General features: G+C 42.7%; 1 protein-coding gene across 3 annotated transcripts in view; it reads right to left on the bottom strand.

Moving 5' to 3' along the window:
* shank1 (SH3 and multiple ankyrin repeat domains 1) overlaps positions 1 to 13,338 on the bottom strand; it is a 97,182-nt gene that overhangs the window by 18,999 nt on the left and 64,845 nt on the right. For all 3 annotated transcript variants that reach the window (XM_042392439.1, XM_042392441.1, XM_042392440.1), the window contains exons 14-15: positions 13,018 to 13,131; positions 11,755 to 11,830 (exon numbers count right to left, since the gene is read on the bottom strand). In XM_042392439.1, coding sequence (XP_042248373.1) covers positions 11,755 to 11,830; positions 13,018 to 13,131 — 190 coding nt within the window. The remainder of the gene's footprint in view (positions 1 to 11,754; positions 11,831 to 13,017; positions 13,132 to 13,338) is intronic.

Raw genomic sequence — 13,338 nt, 5'->3', positions numbered from 1 at the left:
CAAATATCAAGCTAGAGAGTATACTTATACAAGAAATTAGGTAGGAAGTATTGTTGATATACAAGTTTTGTTTCCTGTAACCTGTAATGGATTTCTAAAGATATTTCCATTTGACCACCTGTAGAGGTTTGCAGATGTATGCAAATATTTACCTGAAACAATCAGTGCTGCTAGCAGGTGACAAACCGGCTCTCACACAACAACTGTTTCCCCTAAAATCTAAATTGAACATCAATCTGGTAAATGCAGACACACAAACATCGAATTACTCGTCTCTGCCGTGTTTCTGCAGGGAACACAAGCAACAAGTCTCTCCATGTAAATTCAACTCAGGTGCAGATGACAAACATATCCGTTTACTGTCAACAACAAGTCATATTTTTGCACTTTTTCCCAACTGATGTGGTTTTGTTTAATGAACAGTAGCTCAGCACAACATGAATAAAATCGATTATTACCGTAATACAAAGTTTCATATTTGTCTGCAGCTTCTATCTGAGGACACATGAATAAATGCCCTAAAAAATATTACCTCTATGACTGCAGGGCTGCAACGAGTGAATATAATACAATCTGACAATTATTTTCTCGATTAGCCGTTTTGTCTATAAGATGTCAGAAAATAATGAAAATGCCTGTTCTAATGTCTTCGAGCCCAAGGTGATGTTTTCAGATGTCTTGTTTTGACAGATTAACAGTCCAAAGTTTACTGTCATGTATGACACCGAAAAGTTTCAAATCCGCACATTCGAGAAGCTGCCGCCAGCAAATCTTTTGCATTTTTGGGATTCTGATTATCAAAACTAATCGATTAATCAACTAATTGTTGCAGCTCTACATGACTGGGGTCGATGATGACTTTTGAATTGATGATCTTGAGATTTATTTTTTATTTTAAACAAATGCTGCCTTATTCTTTAAGTGTTCACTATCCAGCTACATTAACTCATCGGAGTCGTGTAAACATTTGAAAAGTGATACAAAAAAAAGCAGAAAAAGTAGGATTTGCCCTTTCAAAACTTTGAGGACTCCTGCGTAGATGCCAACAATCAGTGAGAACAAAGTGACACTTGCAAAGCCGAGTCAGATTTCGTCATTGGAAGATACGTCAGATCATAAGTGTGATGTTTATGTCGCACAACTCATCCTACACTTACTCAGGGTGTCTGTTAGTGTGTGTGTGTGTGTGTGTGTGTGTGTGTGTGTGTGTGTGCGTGTGTGTCGGAAGCACACATAGCAATAATCCCTTGAATCCCATCCAAACAGCGCCTACAACTCACACAGGCTCTGCTGTCTAAAGGATTTCATCAAGTTTAAGTGACATTTGCTGTGTCCCAGTTCAGCGGCAGGATCCTCAGAAGTCTGAATTTCTAGACCGAATACATCACAATGGACTAACAAGGCCAGACCCATTTCAAAAGCTCCCCCAGATGCAGCTGAGAAATGCGGCCTACTTTTCCTCACAACCAGCGCGTCCTTGCTATCGACCGATCCACTGGCGCGCTGGTCAACTGTTTAACAGAACGTTATCAACTCGTTAAGTCTGGAAACATCACATGACCAGATAATATTCAGCAGGTGTTCAGATACTCATTAGTCAGCTGTCAATATATTACATGAACGAGACCAAAGAAGAAAAACACTGCATTACAGAGAAATATAACTTAAAGAACCTGTTTATACTATGTGCTAGTTGTTCATAATGTGCTTGTTAAGCTAGAACTTTAAATTTATGTATCATGATGCTTGTTTATCACAAGGTTATAACTCATATTTACAGTTTTTCAGGTGCCTGAGAGCAATTTCCTTATGATTAACTTAGAAACTTGTTTTGGTCTGTATGATGCTATGTTATTTTCATACAAAAAAGCCTTCCTTTGTGGGTCGCATCCGTCACAGGATCCAGCCACTGAACTGAGACACAGTGTCACTTACAGTAACGTTACATCCTCAATAACAGTGACCCAACGTTGTCACCAGTATCTTAGCATCCAGGCGTTAGAGATGGACATTCCAGCACAGCGTACAGTGTGTCTCATACTGCATAGGTAAAAAGCCAAGGCCTTAAACAGATTTGGACAAGCGGGCTTCCATAGAGGTGTCAAAAAGAAGCTGGAACTTGTCATGCATGCTGCATCATTAAAACTCCCTCACCATGCACTGTTTCCATTCTCTCGGCAGTCTCCCTCCCTCTCTCTCTCTCTCACTTTCTCTCTCTCCCTCACACACACACACACACACACACACACACACACACGCACGGATAAACATACAGAAACACGCCATACATCACACAGGACACATGCAATCAACCAGCCAAAAGAGAGAGGAGGAGAAATGTTCCAGACATACATCTGTGTTTTTTTTTTTGATGGACAACAGCAAACACGCCATCCGCATGCACGCACAAACACGGGCATGCACGCACGCAAAACAAACGCGCAATCAATCTGCACATCAGTAAAAAGCAGCAAAGCATCACTTCTGCCCGTGCAGCATTGCTAGAGGACGTTTGTACGGAGAGCGATTCAAAGCGGAGAGCGAGAAGACGACAGACACACACACACACATCCACACGCACACATGTTCATACAGCGAAACACAGAACGGCTGCACTGCTCATACACCGGGCTGTGCAGCAGCAGCAGCAGCAGCTCTCGTCCGTCTTCGCGCACACACACACACACACACACACACACACACACACACACACGCACACGCACTCACATTCAGACACACTGAATCAAACACATCCGCCTGCAAGCATGCGTTGCAACATCTGCCAATCTATCTAATCGATCCTGCCCTGCCATCCATGAAGTCCACATACATGCAACTCTCCCTCCCCCCCCCCCCCCCCACCCCCCCCACCACTCATCTCCCCTGGCATCTGGAGGGAGAGAGGGAGAGAGAGAGAGAGAGAGAGAGAGAGAGAGAGAGAGAGAGAGGAGGGGAGGGTAGGGGGGGTATAAAAAGCCATGGCAGGTACCTGTAAATGAACCAGACGCTCCTATTCACAGGGCCGAGCGACGGCCAGGAAGAAGAGAGGGAGAGGGAGAGGGAGAGATCCTCCTCGCCGCATGCCCCCATCGCCATTTCCTCCCCTCCCTCTCCTCCTCCTCCTTCTCCTGCTCCTTCTCCTTCTCGTCTTCCAGCGAGACAGCAGCGAGCGCGAGCCGCGAGAGGAGAGGAGGAGGAGGAGGAGAGGAGGAAGAGGAGGAGAGAGAGATGGAAGAAGGGAAAGGGAGAGGGAGAGGGCCGAGCTCTCCCAGCCCCTTCATACTTAAGACACAGAGAGAGAAGGAATGGGAGAGAGAGAGAGAGAGAGATGGAGATGGTTCGCTGTGACTGCGACACAGAGAGAGAGAGAGAGAGAGAGAGAGAGAGAGAGAAGGAGAGGGAGAGGGAAGAGGAGCAAGGGGAGAGGGAGAGAGGGAGGGGGGGGGGGGAAGGTGGCTTAAAAAAAAAAAAGGAGAGAGAGAGAAATGAGGTAATTTAGAGAGAGAGAGTGAGAGGTGCAGGGGTGATCGGGTTTGCTCACATACACAAACAGATGCAAACACACACATACAGTCCAAACATGCATGCATTCATGCAACCAACACACACTCCTCTCTATACTCTCCAGTCTTCCTCTTTCCATCCTCCTCTTCATCCCCATCATCCCTATCTCACTCCTCCACATCCTATAGGTTACACTGTATGTATAGTATTCACTCTGCCTATCTGTCACTGGCATGATTTCCCATTCATAAAAAAAAAAACAGATGCAACTGAGATGAGTCTTTGCCATACAGTCCTGTGTGGAATAATTCATTCAAAAAGGGGGGAATGATGGGAAGGCTCTTGAAGTTTAAATGACTGAACAGGTACCATCATCATCATCACGTGACATGACGATGAAAGACAAGTCAAGTTCTTATCATGTAATATTACAGAAACTCCTATTTGTAGGTTTTACTTGCTGTTTTTTGTGCAGATCCTTCTGGAGCCTCTGCTGCTGTTATTGACCCCACGTGCCTTTAAATCACACTTAACTAACCTCACCCACCCCCCCCCAACCCCCCTCCTCCTTTTTTTTTTTTTTTTTCCTTGTTTCTTTCCAGCCTCTAACATGCACACACACACACACATGCACACACACACTCCCTCCTCACATTTTTGCTGTAAACAAAGCATGAATGAGAGGGTAGAGCGAGAGAAAAGAGGAGGGGAAGGAGGAGACGCATCGACACAGACAGGAAGAGGAGAGAGGACAGAGAAACAGCTGGCGGATGAGTGGCGGAAAGAGGAAGAGGAGGAGGAGGAGGAGGAGGAGGAGGAGAGAGAGAGAGCGAGAGAGAGAGAGAGAGAGAGAGGGAGATAGAGGGAGAGGTACAGATTCTCTCGAATAGGCACTCACATCATCTCTTAGTCAGAGCCTCCTTCCACGTATGTCGAAGCTGTCCTCCGTCGACTTGCCCTCCCTCCCTCCTTCCTTCCCTCTCTACGTTCTCTCCCTCTCTCTCTCCCTCTCTCTCTCTCTCTCTCTCTCACCCTTTCGCCTCTCTCCCGCATCCGAGGACGATCACAGCTCTTGTCCTCTCTCTTCTCTCACATCTCTGCCTTTTTGTTTCCCTCCCTGCATGTCAGGCTATACCGCTGTGATTTTGGTGTGTACAGCAGTATGTGTGTGTGTGTGTGTGTGTGTGTGCGCATACATATGTGATGAGAGAGAGAGAGAGAAAGAGAGGGCATGAAAGAAAAAAAAAGAGAGAGAGAGAGAGAGAGAGAGAGAGAGAGGTAGGGGGAGGGGGCAGGAGAGCCAACAAATGTTGACAGAAGGTCCATATGATCGGGTGTTTATGTTTATCTGCATGTCTGTCTGATATGGACTGTGTGTGTGTGTGTGTGTGTGTGTGTGTGTGTGTGTGTGTGTGTGTGTGTGCATCTGTGTATCTGATGTAACTATGGTCAAATCTGAACACACACTCTTTGATGCTGTTTTCTACCTTCAAACAGTTTTTCGGCCAAAAGTCAAGTACAGTGAAGAGAGATATGAAAAGGCGTATATGAAACGACTGTTATATATGCATAAGAAAAGCGGCAACAAACCCCCACAGCAGCGTTTATCGGGGTATTCTGCTGCTCTCCTCCAAACTGTGTACTCACTCGTCCTTATCTGACCCACTGTTGGCCCAAAATGGTCTCATGTGGGCTAGCAGAGTAGGGGCATACAGATTGTGTCCATACTCAGTGCATCTGTGGCAATGACAAAGAAATCTGATGAACTATTAGTTTATTGTTTTCATCTTTTTTTTTTTTTTTGAGAGAAGAATGAAAAAGGGTGTTTTGCGAGCTAGTTATCGTCTGAACTTCTGGCAAAGCTTAAACAGCAGAGATGGAAGAGAAGATATAGAGACTGTATGTTGTAACCCATCTCTCTTATCTCTTTCTGGATAAAATGTCACTTCTCTGATGGTATATTTTAAGGTTCTTTATCTTCTCTTTTCTTTTTCTTTTTTATGGTTTGTATGTTGTTTGCCACAAGCTTATATGCAGTATAAGCAGTAGGTCTAATACAGAAATGATGACACTCACGATAGATGACATGCACCTTCATGAGACTTACAGGAACTGCTTTATTTTCTTTTTAATATGAGTTAAAGGGGACCTATTATGCTCATTTCCAGCTATATATTTTTATTCTGGGACTCCACTAGAGTAGCTTAGCATGATTCCCAGTTTATGCAGCCCCTCAGTTCAGCCTCTGTCTCTAACAGGCAGTCTTAGCTCCCGTCTCTTTAAGGCCCCCCTCCTGATGAGCCCACTCTGTTCTGATTGGCCAGCTTTCCAGAAGCCTGCCGAGGAGCAGCCATATCAGAGTTGTGTTAAGTTACCGCAGATGCAAACCCAACATTTCCTGCTTCATTTCCTTATATTAAAGCTTTTAAATGACTAAATAACAGTTAGACTTTTATTGCGAAGAATTTACAGGAAATGAAATGTGTTCCTCATCAAATTAGCAGAACTTCATTACCGGCACTAAAAACTGGTCAAAACAACAACATATGGAGATATTTGGAGCTCTTTGTTGAGCGGATTAGTTAGAAATAATGCAAGGAGGAATAGTACAAGCAGAAACAGCCATAGTGATGATGATGACATTTGATGAAGAGCCGCAGACAACCAGCACATCTCCAACAGGTAAACTACTTATTTTACTTCGCAGTGCTGCATGATTGAAAAACACTCACAGCTTGACTTCAGTCTACCACCAAAACAATGTAAAAACACCATAATGTTAGCAGAGCAGAGCAGTGAACTTGCATGTGGAGCAGATGACCATATAAAGAAATCCGTCATGAACCAACGTTGGCTCGGGCTGAAAGTAGAAAAAACCATTGAAGCCGATGCTTTTTGCTCACAGGGATTACTCTACATTATGTACTTATTACTACATACATTTACCTCATTATTTGACACTTTGGCCATGTTTAATATGAACATCTGACATTGGAAAATAATATATGACAGAAAATAAGGAAAAGCGTAATAGATCCCTTTAAGAGTAATGTCTGCCTCAAGCAGCAGGTTAATCAATCAAAGTTTAAAAACGACTTCTACCCAGTAACATGAATTATAAACAGTTTACTGCACATTATGCTTTGTTTTCATGCTGACCTACTTCCAAGTATAAAACATTTCTACACTTAAGCTCAGTTAACATGCAAAGTTAATTTAAAGTGTATTCAGCATCGTCTTCAGCACCACGGACAGCTCATGTCAGGAAACCTTAACTCGCTCCTCAAGTCCTGCTTAAACACGTGCAGAAATTTCGTAGAAAGTTCGTAGAAATGCTTTTAACTTCTAAGATCTGTCGTTATCGGGAAAATATGTTTATGTGTTTTCACCTTGTGTGTACCTCATCAAGCCATCTGGCTGTTGAAGACCTTAGTATCATGGTAAAAAAAAGGAAAAGGTGGGGAATATAAATATAGCCATCCAAGGAGGGGTGGGGGAGGCAGAGCAGAAGGGAGAGAAGGTGATTAAAAAGACATCTGAGGTGGACGGGCACGGCAGACGTACATAAAAGCTCTCTCATTTGTTTGTCATTTGTCATCTCTGATTCCCAAGTCATCATATCCCTCACCCCTTGTGTTCTTGTTAATGTAATCACCACACCGCATTATCAAGTTAAAGCAGTTCATCTCGCTGACTGCCGGGTTTTCGGTTATCATGCCTTGCTATTATGTCACGGCTCGTCCCGTGCTGTAAAAGCCGAGCTACGAAATAAATCCAGCTGTCAATAAAAGGCAGTGGGTGGGACGGGAGGTGAGGATCTGAGAGGATAACTCTGTTCATTAGAGATGAACCAATATGTTGGACTAATGTGAGGCATTTATCAAAGAAATTGATATCAGCCCTTCAGTCCAAAATTCCTCTACTGTAACCGTAACCAGCAGGGATGGCGGTCTACAAAAACTGTAACTTAACTTCCCTTAAAGGTGTACTACGCAGGATTTTCCTTATAGATTCATATAAAAATAATCCCTCTCAATCATCATTATGACCCACTAGAAGTGTGTGGCTGCCCTCTGCCTGTATTTTCTGTATTTTGCTGTGTTCGGGATGCTTCTGTCAACCTTTGGGCAGTGGGTGTGTAGCCCCCCAGCCAATGACAGCACTCAGGGTGTGAGGTTGGGACTCGTAGCGTAGCGACAAGGTCCGCTCTGCTCTCTGTCTCTGTGTCTGGATGTATAAAGAGCTGCAGGTCTGTGTGTCTGTTTTGAACGAGGGCGGGGCTGAGCTACACACATATGCAGAGCAAGAAAGGCCGTAGCGGACAGGATGATTCACGGCTTTGTTCTCGCCGGCGCTGCTCGCTCTCTTCGTTCGCTCTCTAGCTCGCTCGACCACCACTCTCTCTCTTGCTCTGCTCTCAGCTCACTCTGGTCGAGCTGAGGAGGAGGAGCCAACCTTGAATGCCGTGTTTACAAACGCCAACCAACCAATCCTGCATAGTATACCTTTAATATGCAAATTTTGATGGAAGAATTGAGACGTTCTTCCTCTTACAAATTAAAACTTGAATTCATAAACGATACAAGACAACTGTTCTTGAGGTTTCGCTGCTACAGTCTCACTCATGGCCTGGTATGACTGGTAGTTTATGGTTTTTAATGTTAGCAAGCTTTAGGTAAATACTGCTCTTTAACAGACATTACCGAGCCAGTTCACTGACTTTATTATTCTTCTCCACTTGTGCAACTATTACGTGATTTTTTACATTTACCACCATTTCATAATTGTCACATGTGACCACTGCAGCTGCTGTTCAGCAAAAGTCACTTTAAGGGATATTCCAAGTTATTTATGATAGCTGTGCTCTGGTTAACTGTTTATTATTGCTCTGCTTTATATTGACATCTTGACTCACCCTGTTAAGATTTATTACATAATAATGACCAACTTATTCTAGTTTTTCTGGTTATTTACAAATTAAAATCCACTTCTGATGCGAAAACAATTTGACAAGATATGAGACATCGGTACAGTCGTTAGCATCCACTCAGCAGCACAACTGTAGAAACATCTGTCGGTTTTGTTAAATTGATTAAAAATCAAAAATGTATCTGTAAAATCTATCTGTGAATTGTGTGAACCAAATTGAGCATCATCAGACTTCACACAACCAAATGCTTATGTGTTAGCATAAACCAGCAGAGTCAAAGATCTACCAGTGGATGATTGTGGTTTCATTGTGTTTCAGTTGATCAAAAAGTAATTTTACCGTTCACACAAATGATCAGTGTGTTCCTTCGACAGAGAGCTTTGTTCTTCCGTGACCTAAATACTGTTTCAGAGGCCTCTCCTCTCTTAGAAGACGTTGGCTAATGGCAACTTTAGCCAAAAATAAATGTCAGTATAATATTAGCCTTTAAAAAATGAATCTCAGTCTTGCTTTGGTCTTCAAAGTCAAGATGAAGGAGGTTAAAAAGGGCAGAGGGCATCTTTCTTCCCGCTTTTTTCAAACCTGCTTCGGCACATAAAACGATACAAGTCTCTTTTTTAACCTATTTGGAAACCCAGAATGTCTTTCTTCCTTCATCCAAAGCTCTTCATCCCTCTCTCCAGCCCTCCATCTCTCCCTTTAGAGTGCCCTTCACTGTCTGACCTCCAGATGGAGACACCGCAGGGGAGAGAGGGTGATAGAAAAGAAAATTAAAAAGTACAGGGGGGTTAGCGATACAGTGATGAATAGAAAAGCGAGGGAGGGATGCAGAGATGGTCAAACGATGCGTCCAAATATAGAGGGATGAAAGGAGGGATAGGTGAGACATTACATGTAGTGATAAAGGCTGTGGAAGTAGGCCCATGTGAGGGCGGCTCTGAGTCAGCCATGCCTGCCTGCCTGCACGCCCGCCCGCCTGGCCAAACAAACTCAGTCTCGGGCTCCGTCTATGCTGCAGTACAACGCTTTAATTATCCATGATGTGTGTGTGTGTTTGCGTGCGTGTACAAACATATGTGTGTGAGCGTGCACGCCTGAGTGCGTCGCTCGCATGAAATGTCACCGTTGATGAAAAGCGTATTAATAATATATGATACCGTGTGCGTTTGTGAGCGAGAAACGCAGTTAGAGGGAGAGATAAAGACACATGAAAAGAAAACAAAAGGCAGACGTGAAAAGAGAAAGTTGAGGAATGATAAAGAATGATGAAGAGAAGGTGAAAAAAAAAAGAGGGAAGGAGAGAGAAAGCGAGACTGGATTCTGTGTAAATAATACATGTGATTGATAATGGCTTCATTTCTATGTAAATAATTCTCTCTTTGCTCAGTCCAAGTCCTGGACAGTGAAATGAGTTTGCCTCAAAGCGAAGCCTTGCTCACCGTAAATGCAGATGCAAGGCATTAAAGGGAATGACATTATATTAGACTGAGTTAATGAGGAGATGTCACACGCCCCAAAGTCAATACAGGAGAGTTTTCCTGTATCATGTGTCAACAAATCATCTCCGGAGAAAATCCAGAAAAGTGTCAGCGATAGTCTTCCACAACGTTTATTATCAAAAAGCTGGATGGAAACAGGGTTCTGGTAATGTTCTTTATATCTATTTCATCAATAATAAAATGTTAAAAGAGACATAACATGTTTTTTGTGGTTTTCTGTCCTTTATATACTGTTATAATCTCGGATGTCTATGTTAAACATGGTCAAAGTTCCAAAACATGAGGCGAACATATGTAAAACTGCTTCCTGAAAGTCAAAATCCAGGTTTTCAGCCTGCTCTGAACAGGATTCAGGCTCGAACATGCACAGATGTATTTCAGAAGTTTAGATTTCGAGAAAAAAAATGAAGCAAAAGAAGCAAAATCAGACTGTTTGTTTACGTAGCATCCAGAGCCGGGAGGCGGGAGCTATAACGGCCTGTTTCAGACAGAGGCTGAACTGAGGGGCTGCATTATAAGATAAATAAGGAGTTTTTTAATTGTAAATCATGCAAAGTAGAGCCAAAGAATATGAATATAGACTTGGAAACGTACATGATACGTCCTCTTTAAGAATGTATATAACTGGATGCTGATGAAGTAAGTGCATGACTGCGTCTGTATCAACACAAAAAGCACAACCATGTTAAAAGTTAAAGATCTCAGCTGTTGTTCTGAGATTATTTGTGGCTCCTCTCATGGTGCAGTATTACATATGCATCAGTTCAGATAGTTTATAATATCGGAAACATTAGGAAATTTCAGAATTAGTCATCAGAGTGAAGAGTAGAGTAAACTTAATTGTTCCAGAGGGGAAAGTTGTCTTGGGCACAGTACTTCACATTAGTCTAAAGGTCTAAAGGTCTAAAAGTACATTAACCATCAAAGACACATTCAACCCACTTAAAAACTGCAACCTGGCAAAGCAGCTCGACAGGAACTTCCTCTAAAATCCTGATATGACAAAAGTCTCTCTGTCTCTCCTGGTTAAACTCAGCAAAATCAACCAGTCACAACACAGCTGGTGAACCTCAGCCTTGAGGATGACGCCGGTATTATTAAAGGCAGGCAGATCAGCTTCTAGACCCGAGGCGGTGAACCCTCACACGTCGTCATCCTATCGCATGAATCACTCACAACACATCAAATCAAAGTACTGCCGCAACTTATGAATCACCACGTGAATCATCTTATCTGGATACAGTAGTGTGTTACCATACAAACAAATCCACTGCCAGCATGTGCTGTGTGTCATGTACACACTGGCGCGGTCGGATCACATGAAAACGGTTGTCACTTTGAATTTCCTTACCCAACGGGAGGATGGACGAGTTACATCATGCTCTTTAGTGAAGGTACTTAACCCCTCGTTGCCTCAGTAGAGCTGCTTAGTGGCTGACGGTAGAAAACAGTGCTGACTGTCAGGTGGAGCAATGGTTTGAATGTCAAACTGCTCTTTTTCTTAACCTTTATTTAACCAGGTGTGTTGGTATCCGGGGCTTGTTTTTGGTCCTAATGTGACACCACACAAGCTCTAAAGTAGTCCAAATGCCTCTTCTGTCAACCCAAGTGCCCTAAAGAGCTCTTGTTTTCAGCACAAATACCCCTCTGTTAGGTGACCTTACCCTACATGACCCCTACCATTAACCATGTGAGCTGAAACAGTGGCCCCCGTATTCATTTTTCGGCCAATCTGTGCATACCACTGCTTCTTTGGACAAAACTGGCAGTTGGTTCAGTTCACTGTGGATCGGTGACGGCCGGCGGCAAGGCAGCTCTTACCTGGGAGCGTCAAAGCTGTCGTAGGATCCCACAGTGTAATGGCGGAACAGCCTTTTGGCTCGTTCTCCACGGCTCTCTGAAACATAAAACCACAAGGACATCAGTGTTCTTGCTGCCAGCAGAAGATCTATAAACATGGATTATTATGCAGGTGTACTGTTCAGTTACTTAAACTCTCAACTTTATTATTATTATTATCCCAAATGACATTTGGTTTGCAGGCATAACACACACATTAACACTGTCAATGAAGAGCAACAATCAATAACCTACTATTACTGCTGCTATAATCATTGATTATAGGAGCTGCTCTCATTTACAGGTGACTTTTCACTGTTACAAGTCATTTGATAATATACAAACTCAACTGACACCAGACCTGGATCCTGCACCTAAATGTGTAACAAATATGTAAATTACTGCATCAATTAGTCATTAGTGTTAATGTCATTTGTTAATATCAATTATGAGGTTTTTTTGTTTGATTTTTGACCATCAGTTGAACAAAACAATTAATGTGAAGATGTCAGTTTGGACTTCAATTGGGCATTTTCATTATTTTTTGCTATATTATTGACAAAACAATCAATTAATCGAAAAAACAATTGATAGATTGCTCACTTAAAATATTCAAGATACCTTCCAGACTTGTGTTAAGACATAAAAATACTCTGATTGAAATAATAGTATTTTTTCTTCAAAAAAGTTCAATTACCTCGTTAGAAATTCTTAAAATTACATCTATTTCTTCTCTCTCATTCAAAATCCAGAATCTATAAATATGCAAATATTCTTAATTTCAAAATTTAAACTGCTGGACTCCCACTACTGTAAAGTCCATCCTCAGTGTTTGCGCTTTTAGCTTCCACATTACGTAAGTTGTGTAAGTTGAATACCGGACCACGATTGGCTCCAAACCGGTTGTGATGTCACAAATCATGCTCATTGATGTCTTAAAATCAGATTTAAGGTGAGCAGAAGCGAACGTTCCTCCTTCAGCAGAAGAATTCTAGATCTACTACACAACGTTTATATACTTAAATACAATAACATAGTAGCTGATTGTATTTAATCTGCATAGTCACATAATACTAAAAATAGCATCTTAATTCACAGTCTGGTTCATGTAGGAGAATAAACTCGCTGGATATTCAGAGGAGTGTAAATGTGAAACTGATATTCCCACTGAAGTGATGCTTTTGCCTGTGTGTGTGTGTGTTTGTGTGTGTTTGTGTGTGAGTGTGCGCTACGAGTGGTGATCACCTGATCGGTTGTCTTGGCTTCGAAGCATCACTTCCTCCACGCAGTCGGAGGGGAACCAGCCGGTGCGACCTCTGACCGTCCCCTCCCAGTACCCGCCTTCACCAACACTCAACACTAGAGAAGAAGGAGGGGGGAGGGGGGAAGCAGGAAAGAGCAGCATGTCAGGAAAAGGCAACTCAACACGCACCAACACACACACACACACATACACATACACACATATACACACAGACACCAATGAGAAATGAACAAACGCAAGAAGACGACAACGTTGTACAGACAGAATAGAAATAATGTAGACACACACACACACACACACAA

The sequence above is a fragment of the Thunnus maccoyii genome, chromosome 18 (assembly GCF_910596095.1).
Source record: "Thunnus maccoyii chromosome 18, fThuMac1.1, whole genome shotgun sequence".
NCBI lineage: Eukaryota > Metazoa > Chordata > Actinopteri > Scombriformes > Scombridae > Thunnus > Thunnus maccoyii.
The sequence above is the reverse complement of the archived record's forward strand: the minus strand, read 5'-3'. Positions and strand labels throughout refer to the sequence as shown.